Below are 21,197 nucleotides of genomic sequence, written 5' to 3'. Positions count from 1 at the left end.
GAGAAACTCTATGACCATTAAAGAAATTACATTTTCATTAAAAGCCCTTTCGCAAAGACCACAAGTTCAGATTGCTTAATTTATAAATTCTATCAAACATTTAAGGAAGAAGTAATATCATTCTTATATATACTCTTTCAGAAAATAGAGGACAGAATAGTTTCCAATTATTCTATGATACAGCAGAACTCTGATAACAAAACCTGAAAGACACTACAACAGAAAAAAGTTACAGAATATCTATTAGAAAGACACAAAAAATTCTTTCAACATATTAGCAAACCAAATTGAGTCATATGTATATAGGACGATAAAATATGACCACAGTGATTTATCCCTGAAATATAAGATTTTTTAACATTCAAAAATTAATCAACCATATTAAAAGAATGAAGAAAGAAAACACTATCTTTTCAAGATGCAGGAAATCATTTGACAAAGATCAACACCAATTAATGGTAAAACTCTTAGCAAGCTGGAAATAAAGAGAAACTCCTTCAATCTGTTAAAAAGCACACTAAAAAACTCTGTAGTTAGCTTCATACTTGATGGTACTTAATTGAACATTTTCCCCCTAAGACCTTATTACAAAGTAAGATGTCTGCTGTTGCTCAAAGTAAGAAAATATAAGGTAGAAATACTAAAAGAAGGATGTAAAAAGCTCTATTAATAGATTTGATGATTGTAGATTCCTTAGGATTTTTAACATTAACAAACAACTACTAGAATCAAGTGAATTAAGAAACTTTGCTCCTAAAAGCAGCAACAGAAAGACAGCAGATTACATACAAAGGAACTCCTGTAAGACTAACAGCTAACTATTATACAGAAACTCCGCATGCCAGGAAATATTCAAAGTGATAAAAAACAAAGGCCTACAATCAAGATTGCTCTGCCCAGAAATGCTATCACTTAAAATTGAAGGAGAGAGAAAGAGCTTCTCAGAAAAGAATAAGCTTAAGGAATTCATTACCACCAAGCCAGCATTGCAGGCAATGCTAAAAGGGCTTTTTTAAACAGAAGAAAGGGGAAAACAAGCTAAGGAAGACCAGAAATATGAATAACAAAATGGCAATAAATATGCACCTATCAACAATCACTTTAAATGTGAATGTGCTAAATGCTTCAATCAAAAGACATAGAGTGGCTGAGTGGATAAGAAAACAGGACCCATGCATATACTGTTTACAAGAGACTCATCTCAGATCAAAAGACACACAGACTGAAAGTCAAGGGATGGAATAACTAGTTCACACAAATGGAAATGAGAAAAAATCTGGAGTAGCAATATTTATTTCGGACAAAATAGACTTTAAAATGAAGACTACAATAAAGGACAAAGAAGGGCACTACATAATAATAAAGGGATAGATCCAACAAGAGGACATAACCCTAGTAAACATCTATGCACTCAACACAGGAGCTCCTAAATATGTAAAACAGTTTATGACCAACATAAAGTTGGAAATCAACAGTAGCATTATTGTAGAAGGGACTTCAACACCCCGTTGTCACCAATGGACAGATCCTCCAGACAGAAAATCAACATGAAACAGTGGCCTTAAATGACACTTCAGACCAGTTGGATTTAATTGGTATTTTTAGAGCATTTCACCCCATAGCATCAGAATACACACTCTTCTCAAATGCACCTGGAACATTTTCCAAGACAGACCACATGTTAGGCCACAAAACAAGTCTCACTAAATTTAAGAAGACTGAAATCATATCAAGCATCTTCTCAGACCACAATGCTATGAAACTAGAAATTAATTATAAGAAACCTGGAAAGCACACAAATACATCGAGGCTGAATAACATGCTATTAAACAGTGAGTGGGTCAAAAATGAGATCAAGGAGGAAATCAAAAGATACCTTGAGACAAACGAAAACGAAAACAGAACAACCCAAAATCTAGGGGATGCAGCAAAAGCAGTCCTAAGAGAGAAATTCTTAGCAATGCAGGCCTATCTAAAGAAAAAAGAAAAATCTCAAATCAACAGGCTATCATTTACACCTAAGGAAATTGGAAAGAGAACAGCAAAACAAGCCCAAAGGGAGTATAAGGAGGGGAATAATAAAGATCAGAGCAGAAATAAATGAAAGAGACCAAAAAAACAATACAAAAGATCAATGAAACCAAGAGCTGCTTTTTTGAAAAGATAAACAAAATCAACAAACCCTTAGCCAGGCTCACCAAGAAAGAGAGAGAGAAGAATCAAATTAATAAAATGAGAAAGAGAAGTGACAACAGAAACCACAGAAATACAGAAAATTTTAAGAAAATACTATGAGCAACTATATGCCAACAAATTAGACAATCTGGTAGAAATGGATAAATTTCTAAAAGCATACAATCTTCTAAGTCTGAACCAAGAAGAAACAGAAAGTCTGAACAGACTGATTACTATCAAAGAAATTGAATCAGTAATCAACAAGCTTCCAACAAACAGAAGACCTGGACCAGATGATTTCACAGGTGAATTTTACAAAACATTCAAAAAAGAATTAATACCTATTCTCCTCAAACTATTAAAAAAAATACAGAAGAAAGGAAGGCTTCCAAGCACATTTTATGAGGCCACTATTACTCTGATGCCAAAATCAGACAAAGATATTACAAAAAAAGAAAACTGCAGGCCGATATCCCTAACAAACACAGACGCAAAAAACCTCAACAAAATACTAGCAAACCGATTCAGCAACACATTAAAAAGATCATTGGGGCCGGCTGAGTGGCTCAGTTGGTTAAGAACATGAGCTCTGAGCAACGGGTCACCAGTTCAATTCCCACATGGGTCAGTGAGCTGTGCCCTAGCTGAGGTGCCCTGAGCTGTGGCTGGGTGGCCGGATTGCTCAGTGATTAGAGCATGCATTCTTAGCAACAAGGTTTCTGGTTCGACACCCACATGGGATGGTGGGCTACGCCCATCCGCAACTAAGACTGAATATGGCACCTTGAGCTGAGCGGCCACGAGCTGCCAACAGGTGTCCGGATGGAGAATGGACTTGAATTGGAACTGAGCTAGATGTGCTCTCTACAACTAAGATTGAAGGATAACAACTTGGCTGTTCCCCTTCTCCAATTCCCCAACACTGTTCCCCTCCCCCAATTCCCCAATAAAATCTTTAAAAAAAAAAAAGAAAAAGATCACACACCACGATCAAGTGGGATTCATTCCTGGCATGCACGGTTGGTTCAATATTCACAAATCAATTAAAGTAATACATCACATTAACAAAATGAAAAATAAAAATCATATGATCATATCAATAAATGCAGAAAAAGCATTTGACAAAATCCAGCAGCCATTTATGATAAAAACTCTTAGCAAAGTGGGAATACAGGGATCATATCTCAACATAATAAAGGCCATATATGATAAGCCCACAGCTAACATTGTACTCAATGGGGAAAGACTAAAACCTTTCCCCTTAAGATCAGGAACAAGACAAGGCTGCTCACTTTCACCACTTCTATTCAACATAGTTCTGGAAGTTCTAGCCACAGCAATCAGACAAGAAAATGAAATAAAAGGCATCCAACTTGGAAAGTAGGAGGTAAAACTGTCATTATATGCAGATGACATGATACTATATAAAGAGAATCCCAAAGACTCCACCAAAAAAATGTTAGAACTCATAAATCAATTTAGTAAAGTAGCAGGATACAAAATTAATAATCAGAAATCAGTTGCATTTGTATACACCAATAACAAACTATCAGAAGAAGAAATCAGGAAATCAATCCCTTTTACAATTGCTTCAAAAACAATAAAATATCTAGGAATAACTTTAACCAAAGAAGTAAAAGACCTGTACTCAGAAAATTATGACACTGAAATGAGAAATCAAAGAAGATGCAAATAAATGGAAATACATACCATGTTCATGGATAGGAAGAATTAATATAGTTAAAATGTCAATACTACCTAAGGCAATACATATATTCATTGAAATTTCTATCAAACTACCAAGGACATTTTTCTCTGAAATAGAACATATAATCCTAAAATTCATATGGAACCATAAAAAACTCCAAAAAGTCACAGCAATCTTGAGATATCAGAACAAAGTGGGAGGGATCAGGCTACCCTGACATCAAATCATGCTACAATGCTATGGTAATCAAAACAGTATGGTACAGGCATAAAAACAGACACACAGATCAGTGGAACAGAATAGAGCCCAGAAATAATTCCATCCATATATGGTCATTTAATCTACGACATTGGAAGCAAGAATTTACACTAAAGTTAGTCTATTTAATAAATGGTGCTGGGAAAATTGAACTGACACATGGAAAAAAATGAAAATGGACCACCTACTTATGCCATATACAAGAACAAACTTGAAATGAATTAAAGACTTAAATGTAAGACCTGAAACCATACAACTCCTAGAAGAAAACATAGGGAGTAAATTTGTAGATATTATCCTGAGTAATATTTTTACTGATCCATCTCCTTGGGCAAAGAAAAGAAAAGAAAAAAAATAAACATATGGGATTACATCAAACTTAAAAGTTTTTTCACAGCAAAGGAAATCATCAATAAAACAAAAAGGCAGCCTACTGAATGGGAAAAGACATTTGTCAACGATATATCTAATAAGAGGTTAATATCCAAAATTTATAAAACACTCATTCAACTCAACACCAAAAAAACAAACAACCTAATTTAAAAATGGGCAGAGGATATGAAGAGACATTTCTCTAAAGAGGACATACAGATGGCCAACAGGCATATGAAGAAATGTTGAACCTCACTAAACATTAGAGAAATGCAAATAAAAACCACAATGAGATACCACTTCACTCTGGTCAGAAGGGCTATTATCAATAAATCAACAAACAAGTGCTGGCGAGGTTGTGGGAAAAAAGGGAACCCTAGTGCACTGTTGGTGGGAGTGCAGATTGGTGCAGTCATTATGCAAATCAGTATGGAGGTATCTCAGAAAACTGAAAATGGAACTACCTTATGACCCTAAAATTCCACTCTTAGGTAGCTATCCAGAGAAATCCAAGACGCTAATTCGAAAAAATATACGTACCCCTATGTTTATTGCAGCGCTATTCACAATAGCCAAGATGTGGAAACAACTGAAATGCCCATTGGTAAATGAATGGATTAAGAAGCTGTGGAACATTTATACAATGGAGTATTACTCAGCTATGAAGAAGAATGAGATCGTACCATTTGCAACGATATGGACAGACCTAGAGGACATTATGCTAAGTGAAATAACTCAGTGGGAGAAAGACAAATACCATATGATCTCACTTATATGTGGAATCTAAAGAACTGAATGAATGAGCAAAGTAAACAAAAATAGTCTCAGAGATATAGAGGAAAAACTGATGGTTGCTAGATGGGAGGGGGGTGGGGATGAGGGAGAAGGGGAAGGGATTAGACAGCATAGATAGGTAACTACAATATTGCCACAGGCATATAAAAAACAGTTCAGGAATATAATAATGCTGTAAAAATTTTGTAGGCTGTCAGAGGGTCACATGTCTTGTTGGGGAGACCACTTCATGGATGGTGTAGAGGCTTGACCACTGCACTGTACATCTGAAGGTGACATTGAGTAGTACTGTATGTCAAGTATAATTTAATATATGTATATATGTATATATATATATATATATATATATATATATATATATATATATATATATGATCACGGGATGTGGAGTATAGTGTGGGGAGTGGAGTCAATGGAATTATAATAGATATGTGTGATGTCGGGGGGAGGGGTGAGTGGGGCAGTGGATTGGGGGAGGGTTGTCACTTTGTGAGAAGTAAAAAGTATAACTATTACATGTTTTGTACATCTGAAACTAATAAAAAAATTAAAAACAGAAACTTTGCAAGACATAAAAGTTTCACAATGTAAAAGTTTCAACATATAAAAATCAGTTGTGCATCTACATAGTAGCAGCAACATTTCAGAATAACTTCATAATTGCATTTGTGTCAAAAATGTAAAATATTTGGGAATAAAGTCAGCTAAAGACATGTAAGACTTCTATGTGGAAAACAACACAACACTGCAAGAGAAATTCAGGACTTAAATAAATGAAGATATCATAGTCACAGATGGATATCTTAACTATATATTCAGGATTTCTATTATATACAATCCAAATAATCACAAAAGGTTTTCTTTACAGAAAATGACTAGCTGACTCTCAATTTTATGTGAAAATTCGAAGGACTTGCAATAGTCAAAACAAATTTGATTTTAAAGGACTGATTTTTGAGCTACCAGAATCAAGACCGTGTCACTCAGGCATAAAGACAGACAAACTGGTCAATGAAAAAGAACTGAAAGTCCAGCAAAGGACCCAAATTTTATGGTTACATCATTTTTCACAAAGGTGCCAAAGCAACTAATGGAGTAAAATAAAAATATTTCAAATGATGATATTGGAATGAGATAGATACTCCCATGGAAAGTAAAAATAAAGCTTTATCCCCACACCTCATGCTATTTTCAAAAATCAACTCAAAATGGACCATAGGCTTAAATGTAAAAGATAAAACTATGAAGGTTCTAGAATACTAGAGAGTACCTTCATGACATGACAGTAAACGAAGATTTCTTGGACAATATACATACAAAACATTAATCTTAAAAATACTGATAAATCAGACTTCATCTAAATTAAGAACCTTATTCTTTGAAAGACACAATTTAAAAAATGAAAAGGCAAGTCACAGAATGGGTGAAATTCTACTACACATATATCTGACAAAGGATTTATATACAGAATATATTTTGTAAAAACTCCTGTAACTCAGTAAGAAAAGCAACTCTATTTAAAAATGTATTCCAATGTTCAGACCAGCTTGATTTATATTAGCCCAAATATGGAAACCCAAATGCCCATCTAAAGGAAAATGGACGAACAAAATATGCTATAACGTGGAATTATTCCATATAATAGAATAACACTGTGTGATAAAAAAGAATTACTGATACACTCAACAATATAGGGAAATCTCACAAACATGCTGAACAAAAAGTCAGTCACCAAAGAATTCATATTGCATGATTCAATTTAAATGGAGCTCTAGATGAGAGAAAACAAATCTATGGGGAAACAGAGGAGTTAATTAGTCTCTGGGGAGTAGGATGGAATGGGAAGAAGCATGAGGAAACTTTCTGTGGAGATAGATATGATCTATCAAATGATAAAAGCGTAAGTTACACAAATGTCTGCATTTGTTAAAACATGCTAACCTGTACTCAGTATTCATTTCACAATACATAAATGTTATCGTCTAAAAAAAAAAACCCAACAAAAACTGTAAACGTGCTGAAGTCCTAGTATTAATTTGCTTTTTACAGAGGTATGTGTTAGCAATTCTTAAATTACTTTTTGTGTGTTTTGGGATTGAGTAAATAAGTAAATATACTGAGGAAAATGTAAGTCAGGTTTCTCGCTGTTGGAGAAAGTAATTACAATATGGAAATAAAAGAGATTAGAATGAGGGTTCAAAGAGGATTTTATGAATTTGACCTCAAAGGCAAGGGAAGTAAAAGCTAAAGTAAATGAATGGGACTGTCTCAAACTAAAAAGCTTCTGCACAGCAAAAAAAAACCATCAACAAAACAGAGACAACCAACCGAATGGGAGTACCGTAGATATTTGCAAACACCACCTCCGATAAGGGGCTAATATCCAAAATATATAAAGAACTTGTACAACTCAACAACAAAAAAACAAACAATCCAATTAAAAAATGGGCAGAGGACCTGAACAGACACTTCTTCCAAAAAGACATATAAACAGCCAACAGGTATATGAAAAAAATGCTCAACTTCACTAGCCATTAGGGAAATGAAAATCAAAATCACAGTGAAATACCACCTCACACCTCTTAGAATGGCTATTATCAATACAAATAATAAGTTGGAGAGGCTGTGGAGAAAAAGGAACCCTCATACTCTGTTGGTGGGAATGCAAATTGGTACAGCCACCATGGAAAAACAATATGATGATAGAAATGGATTTATAGTCCATTGACTAAGAATCCATTATTAAAGCAATACATAATCCTAAACTAAATTCTGAACCAGGAAAAAAAAAACAGCTATAAAGAACATTGAGACAATTGATAGAATTTAAATATAATCTGTGGATTAGATAATATTATATCAATAGGAATTATACCAATTCCTAATTTTGGTCACTATACTGTGGTTTATAAGAGAATGTCATTATTCTTAGGAAATACATATGGAAACATATAGGGTAAAAGGCATGTCTCCAACTTATTCTCAAATGGTTCAGAAAAAAAATACATTTACCTTATGAATATGTAGAGAGACTGCTAAAGCAAATGGAGAAACCTAAAATAACTTGAATCTGAGTGAAAGGTATAAATGAGTTCCCTGTACTATTCTTATAACATTTTTGTACCTTTGAAATTATATCAAAATAAAGTAATAAAAAGACTACATAAAGTACAACTAAAATGCATGATCTCAAGGCCTTATAGTGTAAGGCTCAGTGGTAAGCATATGAGAGACAGTGTCGACTAAAGGTTAAGATGTACACCTTTTTTTTTAAAGACAAAATATAAAACTTAAAATGAAAAGCATCTCTTTAGCTTAAGATTTACATTTTTTTCCATTTAATCATCAGGTTCCCTCTCCTATGTAAGACACTCCCCTCTCTCCGTAGGCTTCAGCAGTCACTCCTTTAAACTCCTCGTAGACTTGTATATGACCTTCACTTGTCCCTTATCACATTTTATTTTGAATTGTTTTGTTTTACTATGTGTATCCCACTTGTCTAACTGGATTGCAAACCCTGTGAGGGCAGGAACCATTCATACCATTTGGTATTTTCAGTAACTTAATCAATCAGTGTCCTCAACATGCTTTGTAATGCTTAAAAATTAGTTGCTGATATGATTTTTTAGATATCAGTTTAATAAATACACTTCTATAGAATGATTTCTACAAAAAATGCTACCTGAAGTTCTCTTCCTGTAATTGTTCTAGTTGTAACTGTGCATGAAAAAACTTTTTCGCAACCATTGTATTTGGATCATCAAATGATCCATCCAACTGGTCAAGTTTTTCATTCATTATTTCATTCTCAGAAACTAGTGAATTCTTTTCATCTTGAAGTGCAGTCACCTAAAAAACAAATACATAAACGTAAGTATCAATAATAAAAAAGCTTAGAGTCTGCAGTTCTAGATTCTAACTCTGACTTGCCTAATAAATTAGGTTGATCAATCAGACAAGATAATTTCTAAGGATCCTTCCAATTCTGGAATTCTTGGTCTAGGAGGTTCAGATCAAACAAAAATCAAATTAATTTGATTACTATAGAGAAAACAGTTTACACAGATAAGGAGAATGTCTTCAAAATGTTTTACTTGTTCTAGAAAGAAAATGTTTCTAAGTTTCTAAAATTTGATGTACCAATAAAATTTAAAAAATTAATTTGTTCCTGTTTTAAGTATATATTTATATTTAGGATGCTGTTACCTAGCAAGCCAAAAAATACCACATATGCACAAAGGTGTCCTTTTAGGTTCACAGCAAAACATTACCAGTTACACATCAAGTCTTCATAGGAAAGCACCTTATTATTATATATTATTTGGTAAATGAATCAATAACAAAATGCTGAACTGAACCCATATCCATGCTGTGACTGTTCACTTATGATTTAAAATGAATAAAAACATGTAACGTTAGAATTACATCAATATCAGTACCTGATGCATTTTTTATTTTACTTTCATATTTATATAACAAGCATGATTTGCTTTCTTGCTTCTATTTCTTTTCCAATTAAAAACATCTTTAAAAATTTACAGCAAGGCTGTGACTTTTACAGTAAATTTAAATTGTTAATTTTTTGCCTTAAATACATATAGGCAAGTTACAAACATTGTCCTCCAAATGAGAAACAAAAAATAGGCTGGGAAACTGTCCTCAGGCCGACTATAGAAGGAAACAATTTCTCTTGCTAAATGTGATGCACGCATCCACCCTTGCCATATAAGCAGTTTAGTGACTATTACCTGTCATGTATAATCATAAGAGACTGAGGTACAAAAAAGAATGAGACTGTAGCAAGAAGTCTCAGGGTTTTTTATATCTGTTGACAACAGACAATCAGTGGATGCCGGCTGTGCAGTATCTCTGTCAACACCATATGCCTGCTTCTTTCCCGGATTACCATTTTATAAAAAATTTAACTTCATTAGGTTATGTCCTTTTGCTTATTTACCTGCCCTTGGAAAATTTTTTTGAGCTTATTTTCTTTTTTGTTTCATTTGTTAGGTATTAAAAAAGAAGCCCCCCCCACCCTCAATTTCAAAATCACTCTCGAGTGATATATGATTAAAAGTAAACATTTTTCAAAAACAATTTTCCTTATAAAATTGGGATTTGTGTCATATATACCTGTGTGAATGCCAGGTTGTTAAATGAATAAATTACTTTTTGTTCTGATTATATGTAGTAATCATTCATTTCATGTGCACAGCAGTTAGATGAGGGATACTATTAATACTAGAATTAAAACGCCAAAACTTAGGATGACTGCACTTTTCAACTAAAATAGATCATCACATACTCTACATTGTATTACAAACAAATATCTTAATACAGAATTTTATATTCTTTATTGAATAAGAATTTCTCAGAAAACTATATGGAGATCCTACATGATACTGGTAATACCTGAAGGATTCAATCCTCTGTTCTTTATGAGGTATTCTAGATATGTCTCAGATGCTTTGCGGGTGTGTGTGCATGTGTGTGTCTGTTACAATGTATAAGATGAGTGTGCTTAGGAAAGATGAAATGAGAACAGGTAGAATTTTCCCTAATTTTGAGACACTGGTTTTGTTCAAATATAAACACTGGCTTTGTTTAAACATAGAGGATTGATTTTTAAATTAAAGTGGAAAGACCTAGGTTCTGGCGCTGTCACTGCCCTAAGGAGCTAATCACCCTGACTGAATCACTTCTCTTTTCCTGATCTGCAAACCTCTGAAGGTTAGAAGTATGAGCCAGCCTTATTATTCTAGATATTTAGCTCAGCAAGCAAGGATGTTGCTACCACAACCCTTATTCCTTGTCCTAATACTTTTCAGTGTCTGTCACATATTTATGTAGCCCATTATTTGAATTTAAAAAATGCAATTTATTTATAGCATATTACGATGGCACATTTAACCTTTTGTATAATTTTTCAAGACTTACTGTGTAACTTTCACATTTGCATTTTCATATAACAACAACGATATATGCAAACGCATACATAGTGTTATGTGCCAGGCCCTAAGTGCTTTATGTATAATAACTTATTTAACTCTCATAATCGATCTGGGATATATATATATATATATATATATATATATANATATATATATATATATATATATATATATATATATATATATATATATATATATATATATATATATATATATATATATATATATATATATATACTATTATCACATTATTTCTCAAAAGAGAAAACTGAAGTATAGGGAAATTAAGTAATTTGCCTGAGAGTATATCACCAGCTAGTTAACATGGCCAGGTTCTGATTATAGGTGGCCTGGTTTGAAAATCTACTCCTTTAACCATTAACTATTGTCTCCGGTGCCAAGTTTATTCTGCTAACGTGTATGTACATATGAACACAAGAATTATATATACATGGATTCATACACACGTACATGTTAGCAAAACAAACTTAGCACTCGTTGGGGGTCTAGCATTTCTCAGTACTTCCATAAATCACCTCACTTAATAATCATATCCTACGAAGTAGATACTTTAATTTTCCCTTTTTACAAAAGAAAAAACTAAGGCCTCATCTAAATACTTTAGCTGAAATTCTACAATTAGAATGATCTTCTCAAAGAAGTAGTTAAATCAGCAATTTTCAACTCTAAGAAATTATGAAATTCATTGCTTGAATATGCAAGCCTATAATACATTCTTTTACTGGTCCCTCCATGAAATGAAACCTCACCTTTAAAACACTTTGCCAACTAATTAATTAAAAATAAAACCCTTGTAAGTGTAAAGAGTAAATTTTTCCTAATCAGGCTTCTTTTCCGCACCTGCATATCTAGCTCTTGGCATCTTTGTCTCAGTTCTTCTTTTTCTGCTAGTGCTTCCTGAAGCTCTTCCAGGGCCCTTTTAAGCTGAAATACAAAATGTCCTAACTCTTAGTAAATTGTGTTTTTACACAAACTGAAAAATATACTTTTACCACAACACACACATATACGTTGATATTGGAAAAGGTTTTAAAATTTTACCTATTAACAAATAAGTCTCCATTTGTTATTTTTGTGTGAATATTTACATAGTCTCATTAACATTCCCACAGAAATAAGTTTATATATATATATATATATATATATATATATATATATATCCTTGTGAAATATTTAAACAAAAGAGTATTAGAGGATGTACTGCTTAACTTTATCACAGAAAAAAATTTAGAACACACCAAGTTTAAATTGAAATAAAACCTGAATAGTAAAAAGTATTTGAAATACTTAAGATAACTGATCACACTCATAAAAACCAGATTTCCAAAAATAAAACAGCAAAAGTACTTGATGCATTAGCCTCTTCTCTTACCCGTTCCCTTAAAACCAGACTGGGTTATACACAGGAGGAGAATGCCTTTTCCCCCATGTGAAACAGTCATGTAATAAAACCAGGAGACTTGAGTACAATGCTTTGAGTTGATGCTTCAACATCAGGAGAGAGGAAAGCAACTGTGACAAAAGTTATATTACCTTATTAGATAAATTAGAACTTAGAAGAAGTTTTTAAATTGTCTACTATTTAATTGTATAAACAAGTAAAATGGGCCACATATGCATTACAAGTGTCAGAAAGAAAGTTCCATACCACTGAACTCTTCAAAAATGATGATTGAAACACAAGCAACCAAACAAAAACAACTCTGGAGACTAATACTACTATGCATTCATGAAGGAATGCATAATAGTATTCAGTTGAGATCTTATAACAGAATAAACTATCCAAACTTCATGGAGAAAAGTTATCTTACATATGCTCTCCTCTGTAAGCTTTATATAGCAATTGGCAAAATACTGTATCACTGTTTTCAACATTTTCCTCACACACTGCATACTCACCTGTTGCTCTAATTCTCCAACAGCATCACTTGCAGGAGAGCTCAGTGCTTCTTTACTCATCAACTAGGAAATGAAAATACAAAATTAAGTACAAGAAAGTGATGTCTATGCAGTAAAAATGTTTACTTGAGAGTAAAATGCTTTATATTTAGTTTTTCCTTGACTTAATTTGATAATTCTTAGATTATTCAAATTAAAATTTTATGGAGGTTTAAGTTAAATAACAGTGTTCAAGCATTATATTGGTGAGGACATTATAAATGTGCTTGAGATATGTAGTTATATTGAAAATACTTGTGTACCGGGCCGGCCGAGTGGCTCAGTTGGTTAAGAGCTTGCTCAAGAGTTTGAGCTCTGAGCAACAGCGGTTCGAGTCCAGCCCGAGCTGAGCAGCCGCTGAGCTGCCAACAGGTAGCAGGATTGCTCAGCTAAAAACAAAAACAAAAACAAAAAAAACGAAAATACTTGTGTACCAAAACATTAACAATCTAAGTTCTAAAAAATGAATTACTAAATAAACTGAACATTAATTTTAAAGAAATGATTCTTCCATAACACAAATTAACACTTAAAATACCTTTAAATGAGTGATATGACAAAATTACTAATTTGAGAAGTCATTTTAAAAATAGGAATATGAAAAAAATCTTGTAAAATAACTATTTTGCATAAGAAAGGCAGATTTATTTAGAGACACTTTGAATTCAAATCAACAATGCAAACTAAGAGTATACAAACTTCCAAAGTGCTGTATGATATCTCCCTCTAAATCATGCCCCTTCCAAGCTATGTTTGTCCTCACTAATCCCTCACTCTACTTTCCCTCAGGTCTCTGCACTCTACTTTATCTCAGCCTTTTCAGTCTGATTTTAAGGGTCAACACAAATGATACGAATTCCGAATATTTATGGTTCAACTTAGATAACTGGACTGGCTTGATACCAGACTACCTGGCTCCAAACCCTAAGTATCACCATATTTGCTCACAGTTCTAACATTCTGAAAATGCATATGATTCTCTCTCTCCCCCTCTCAAATTTCAGGAAAGATTGCTCCAAATGGCAGAAAAAAAGAGAAGAAATAAAAAGTCCCATCTAGGCAGAGGTTGTTTATTTTCTTAGTTGAAGTTATTTAAAGGAACTTGATGATATCAATTTATTTTTTAAAATGCACAGGGATCAAAAGTGGGCTTGTCTTTTAAGATATTTTGAAAAAAACAAAAAAAAAACAAAACACAGCTACAGGTAAGCAAGCCTGCTGCAAAGGGCAAGTTTATACAAACAGAAAAATATATATAGTCCATATAATTTATGTGAAAAATTTGTATAGTTTGGTTTAGGGTTTTCATACATACGTGAATATGATATAACTTACCTCTTGAATAGCAGTCATGACCACATGTTGAACAGACTCTTCCAGTGTCATTATATTTTTAATATGTTCTATGATTTAAAAAAAAAGTCAGATCTGAAAAAACTACTCTCTACCCATAGTACTTTTATGGTATTCAAATTAACACTATAAAGATCCATTTTTCACACCAAATTCTCTATGAAAGCACATTATTTTTCCACAAAAAATATGTCCATTGAAAACAAAGAGTTGAAAGTATTCATTTAAATATTTTTAAATGTTTTATTCTAAAGAAGAAAACCTTTCATTTTCTTATAAGGAAGAGAAAGAGAAAAAATTGCAATTAATCTTAAAACAATTGTGACAATTTCTTTCCTCTTCGTAAATACTCATTATTATGGGATAAATTCATGGGTATTAAATGAATTCCTAAAATCTTAAGCCCAGAAAGTTTCGTTTTATCACCTACTTAGTTCACTTCACAAAGGCTTTCAAAAAGGAACTTAACAGCTTCCTATAAAAGCTTGCTCAATATTTATGTAGTCTCATCTCAAGGGCATTCTTATATATTACAACAAAGACACATGCAATAAGTAAAATTGATTCTATCCCAATAAGAAATGAATCATGAGAGTCTTTCATATATTTGCAGATTTATATCCATTTTAACTGTATATTCTCTAGCTAAAACAAGTTTCCAAAAATTTTAAGGACTTATTATTTCTAATACTTTTATTGTTTTAATCATTCCTCTGAAAAACTTCTGAAAGTTCTCTAAATTTTTATTTGCAAAGGCAAGATTGGACAAAGATTCTGATAGGTTCTGGTGTGCACCTGACCAATAAGTGCTATGGAGGTGGGGGAGAGGGAAGATTTAATTAGAGAATGCATGAGCAACGGAATGGTTTCCTTTAACAGGATTTTTTGGATAACGGAGTGTTTCGAGGTTGCTGAAACCTTAATAAAAATGATCACTTTCCCCACCAAAATAAATGGTACTGTTAAGCAAATTAGTTCATTCTTTCATGATTGAGATTGTTGCAATACCTTGGAATCACTTTGAAAATACATTCTTCAAAGTATAAAGATATGGAAGTTGTTTTATATTCTGGGTTGTTTTGTTTTTAAATAATTAAAAGTTGGTTTTTTCCCATTTATCTGCTCACTCCTAAAAATTGAGAACCCAGACACATAACTCCAAAAATAAATTCAGTTACATAATCCTGAGTTTTTAATAATGAAGATTAAATTGTTTCTTTATATTTACTACTTGCTAAACTTTTATGTATGTATCCAGGAACTGAATTTCTTTTTAAAAATCTGAGGACAAATTTGCTAAGTAGTGCTTAGAACTAAATTATGAAAATACTACATTTATATTAAAATTAGTAGGAGGCGGGCCGGCCGAGTGGCGTGATGGTTAAGAACTGGCTTGGGATGCCAGAGGGCCCCGGTTCGGATCCCACATATGAGGGCCAGTGACACTGCCCTCTACAGCTAAGATGCTGAACAACAGCTCAACCTGGAGCTGGGCTGCCGTGAGTCGCCGGCAATGGCGTAGGCTGCAGCCCCTGTGGCAATGGGTTGCCACGGGCTACCATATGTAGCCAGCAGCCAGTGTGAGCGGCCAGCAGCCGCCGTGAGCGGCGGTCCAGAAGCCGGCGACTCATCTGCCTCACCCGGGAAGAGTGCAATGATGGTGCCAACTTTCCAGTGAAGCAACGTCCTCCACAACTAGACTGAAGAACAAAAGGACAGCAACTTCTCTGTTCCCCTTCCCCCAACTCCCCAGCGCTGTTCCCATCCCCCAATTCCCCAATAAAAATTAAAAAAAAAAAAATTAGTAGGAGGCAACAAAATCATAACTTAAGGGCAAGTTATAGCTTAATGTCAGTTATAGCTTAGGAGAACTGATTAATTCACAATAGAAACAAATGAGATAAAAGGACAGATATTAAATAGTACAAATAAAATAGAATCAAAGCCAAAGTTGGTCATTTGAAAAAGACTATAATAACTGACAAACATGCTAAACTAAGCAAAAGGATGTTATAAATAACGAGTAACTGAAATAGAAACAAAGCAAAAAAATAAAAAGGATCAAAGTAACAGAAAATTGCTAATTTAAAAATGAGTTACTATTTGTCAATTTGTAATTAAACATTTACAGAAGTTACAACTTTCCAAGAGCAAATATTCCTTACTTTTATGAAAAACCCAATACACAGATCTTTGTTTGACATTATCTGTGAGAAGTAGCCTCTAGAGAAGTACTGACTTGCCCTAGAAAAAGTAGCTAGTTAGTAACAGAAATGGACTTATATCAAAGTTTTCTGATACCCAATCCCTTCTTTATTGATAAACTACAACTGATTTCATGTATTTTATTTTTCTCCTTCCTGAATTTGTCTTACTGAATTTATCCTGTCTCATATGCTCTCCACATTAGATAACATTAAATGTGTTTTCTAAGGTCCTGGCTTAAAGTATTTTACAAACTTAAGCACCCAACATTCTCTTTTAAAGATAATATACTGAGGCCAAGTTTGGATGAATCACACAAAAAACAGCAGCAAAAATCTCACCATCCAGACTGATGCAAGCCCCCTGGTCTGTTCAGTTCATCATTTTATTCACCATATTCAACAAAAAATGCTCGTTTTGTACTCAGTACAATATGGATCACTATGTTTGGGTAAATCAATACAATATACCGATTCCATTTATATCATCAGACTGCTTATGTGGTGAAGACGTTGGACAGGCACTGTTCTGAAGAACAGAATATCATCTGAAGAAGCCTGAATTATAATTTAGGACGTGCATATTTACTTATGAAAATCTGCATCGACCTAAGGTTCTATATCTTACATGTGAAAGAGGTAATGTATCAAACTAATTAGTACAATTTTTACTGACTATCCACTAAGTCTTGAGCATTAAATACATTAAATTAATTAAATTAAAATACATTATATTTAGCCACTAATTATGAATCTCAGAATCCAGGTATAATTAAAGTACTCAAGATTTGTAGCTTTTTAGTGGCAGAGCTGAGCGAAGATTCAGATCTCCTGGCTTACATGTCAGGGTGCTCTTTGCCAACCTGTAATAGTACATTTTTATGCTACTTTCTATAGCAATATAGGTTGTTTCTAGACAGTATGTATTCTCAAATGACTGAAATTCACTTACCTTGCTTCTTTTCACAGTTGACTGCACAACCTAAAATAAGCTGGAGCAACCTCCCAAGTTCCACAGGATCTGAACATTCAGTTATTTGGTTTAAATCAGGGATAAGTTCTTCAGAAATTTGTTGCCCCAAAAACTGCAGTATTAAAATAATAAATTAGATCACTCATTTACGTAGGTTACAAAGAATTTACTACATTTAATTATTACTAGGAAAATAAATTATAAACAGGTTCATGAAATGACTCAGACAAATTAATAATAATTTCATAATTATTTACTAAAACCAGTTAGCAAAGTTCAAGCAACCCTCTAAAATTGTGACTAACCAACCAAAAGCAACTAAAATGTTTTACACCAAATATTCTTTGATCCCACTGTCAGAGAGAGGGATTGTTTAAGACCCTGGCCTTATCTATTATGATAAAACTTATTAAAAAATAAACAGATTTATGTTAAGCCAAAGGATATTTATGACATTTTGAAATGTGATCAATTAAGAGAACCACAAAATAAACCATCACAACTATCACACACGAACAACAAATCTAATGGATTAATCTTTCTTGGCTTATTTTTCTTTTCTAGCTTATTAAAAAGTTTTAGTGGCATTAAAAAAAAGTTCTAAAATGAGTTTTAGATATAAATTGAAAACTTTCAGTTTTTAAATTTGGAAGAAATTACGAGTTTAACTGAGACAATTTAAAAAAAATAGAAATATAATTTTTTAACAGCAAAACCAAACCAAAAGTTTCCAAACATTAAGCAATAAACTTTCTTATACCAAATAATCCTTCCAGAGAACTTATGATGCTAAATAAAAAAAACTACTTGATTAATGCACTAACTAATGTGAGTATAATATTAGGTACTTTCATTTTGCATTCCCCCCCCCAATTCACTTGCACAAGCATAATTTCGCAATATATTCTTTCTGTTGTTTACACTGGAAAGAATATCAAAATAGTATTTTAAATAGGAAATAACTTCAATTTAATTATAAGATCTACTTTAAAGCATTGCATAAAATCAAATCATATAAAGATAAAGGTAATTCTATTTCAGAAAATCAATTTAAAGAATATATACAGAAACATTATTTTACAAATCATTATATTAAGTTTAAGCCTGTTTATGTTCACAAAATTTGTTCTAAAAATGGCAAAAAAAACAGTAACATGTTCCACTTACGAATTATTTTCCAATAAAATGTTATAAACAAAAAGCCAAGTCATTTTTCAATGTCAATATTATCATATAGCATTTGAATTTAAACAAAGTCAAATGTTTTCCATACCTCACTGTAATAACTCATCATTCCTTGAAGTACCTTCTTTAAATTACTAGCCTAAAGTGGAAAAAATAATAATTAGTTATTTAATATTAATAATGAAAGACAATGTTTGCCAAGATGAAAGACAATAAAAACTTCCCCTGATAAAAACAGCAAAAACATTGTATGTTACAGTTCTACAAATACAAGTACATGATAATTTCTAAACATCAAAGCTTTAATCTGTTTGATTAAAAGAAAATGTCTTCATGCTTACAGTTTAACCAGGGTGATCCTATTTAAAGTGAGCCACAATGAATTCAAGTGCCAACTTTAAAGATTTAGCGATGAGCATGTCCACCTTCAGTCATGAGTAACAAGGTTCAGATTTACTCTCTTGCTACAAACTAGAAAACAGGACAAAATACAAGCAACAACTGTTTTCAAGCTTCAGCCAACAGGCATTATAGAACTCTAATTTCTGAGAGAACAAAAACAAAAATGATAAGCCCCACACTAGTACAAGATTTCTCTCTGGGGTCAATTTTCATACCATGGCATAGGGAGGCAGAAACTAAACAAAGCCTGATGCTCTTGTTAAATTGAGGAGATAGAAATTAGAAGTCCAGAAAGGTGAAGGTAGTTAGAATTTACAGGGCAGACAAATTAAGAAGTGAGAGCTCCGGAGAGGAAGAACTCTAGAAACCTGCGTAATGGTTCCTTTGACTCTTTGGATGAACATGAATTTGCATGTGCATGGGTGAAATTCAATGAGATAAAACAAAAATAATTTCCAGGAAGCTATAAACTAAACAATTTCCAAAGATTATACCAACCAGAAATTGTTGAAATTCCCACCAGCCATACTGAAGAGACTATGCTGTACAGACAAGCATTTCCTAACAACCCCAGAAATGTCATGACTTAGCAGTGGGTCTAACCTAGCTCTAAAAGAAAAAATAATTCTAGATCTGCTTCCCACCCCCGCAAAACACTTTGAAAGGATCAAACTGATTCACAAGTATCTTAACTGCCTGAAAGAACAAAGTCCAACACTCTTTAAAACAATACAAAAAAAACCAAAAACCCAGCACTCAACAATAAAATTCATACTGTCTAGCATCCAATAAAAAATTACTATACATGTGAAGAAGTGGTAAATTGTGAACCATAACAAGGACAAAACTCAGTCAACAGCAATGGGCCCAGAAATGAAAGATAAAAGAATTAGAAGATAATGTTAAAACTGTTAGTTTAAAAATGTTCAAGGATTTAAATGAAAACAGGTACATATGAAAAGAAATGGAAGTTGTTTTTTTTTCTTTTTTTTAAGAACCAAAGAGATTATCACTAGATAAAAAAGTAAGACCTAACTATTAGGTATTTACATAAAATGCTTCCAATATAAAGACACAGATATTAAGAGAATAGACAAAGATATACTAAAGCAAAAAAAATAAATAACAAAACCAAAGTGGTTACATTAATATCAGGCAAATTAGACTTCAGAAGAATATTGTCAGGGATAAAAGGCATTTCATAATAATAATTAGATTCATTCATCAATAAGACAAAAAATTAATGTATATAAACTTAGTAACATTAAAATTACACGATTTAAAAATTAACAGAATTGAAGAGCAAAAAATAAATATCTTGTAAAAAAATTTAACAGAGTTAAAAGAAATTGACAAATCCACAGTCATCATTAGAAATTTAAGGACCCACCCCTCTCTCCCACCCTTGATAAAATAACCAGACAGAAAATCAATAAAGATATCAAAGATGTAAACAGTACTATTAAAAAATCTGACAATATCCATCATTATAGAACTGCAGAATACAAGTTGTTTTCAAGTGCACATGGAATATTCAACAAGCAGACAGATCATATGTTAGGTCATAAAATAGGTCTCAGTAAATGTAAAAGAATTTAATACAGAGTACGTTCTTAAACCAAAATGGAATTAAATTAGAAATTAAGAAATAAAAGAAGTTACCTTGAAAATCCTCAAATATATAGAATTTGAAATACCTACTTCTAATTTACACATGAGTCAAAAGAAAAATCACAAGGGGAATTAACAAACATTTTGAACTGAATGAAAATAACAGTCTGTCAAAATGTGTGGGATATGGCTAAGGCAATGCTTAATATTAGGGAAAGGGGGCCTAAAATTGATGATTCAAGCTTCCATCT

General features: G+C 32.8%; 1 protein-coding gene across 2 annotated transcripts in view; it reads right to left on the bottom strand.

Annotated features, from left to right (window-relative positions):
* The window catches only part of HOOK1 (hook microtubule tethering protein 1), a 62,099-nt gene that overhangs the window by 27,738 nt on the left and 13,164 nt on the right, over positions 1–21,197 (bottom strand). For both annotated transcript variants that reach the window (XM_019623681.1, XM_019623682.1), the window contains exons 4-9: positions 19,022–19,072; positions 17,728–17,860; positions 14,554–14,621; positions 13,180–13,242; positions 12,121–12,204; positions 8,991–9,157 (exon numbers count right to left, since the gene is read on the bottom strand). In XM_019623681.1, coding sequence (XP_019479226.1) covers positions 8,991–9,157; positions 12,121–12,204; positions 13,180–13,242; positions 14,554–14,621; positions 17,728–17,860; positions 19,022–19,072 — 566 coding nt within the window. The remainder of the gene's footprint in view (positions 1–8,990; positions 9,158–12,120; positions 12,205–13,179; positions 13,243–14,553; positions 14,622–17,727; positions 17,861–19,021; positions 19,073–21,197) is intronic.

This window comes from Hipposideros armiger, unplaced genomic scaffold (genome assembly GCF_001890085.2).
Source record: "Hipposideros armiger isolate ML-2016 unplaced genomic scaffold, ASM189008v1 scaffold_557, whole genome shotgun sequence".
Classification (NCBI taxonomy): domain Eukaryota; kingdom Metazoa; phylum Chordata; class Mammalia; order Chiroptera; family Hipposideridae; genus Hipposideros; species Hipposideros armiger.
Note: the sequence above shows the minus strand (reverse complement) of the source record. Positions and strands in the feature narration are given on the sequence as shown.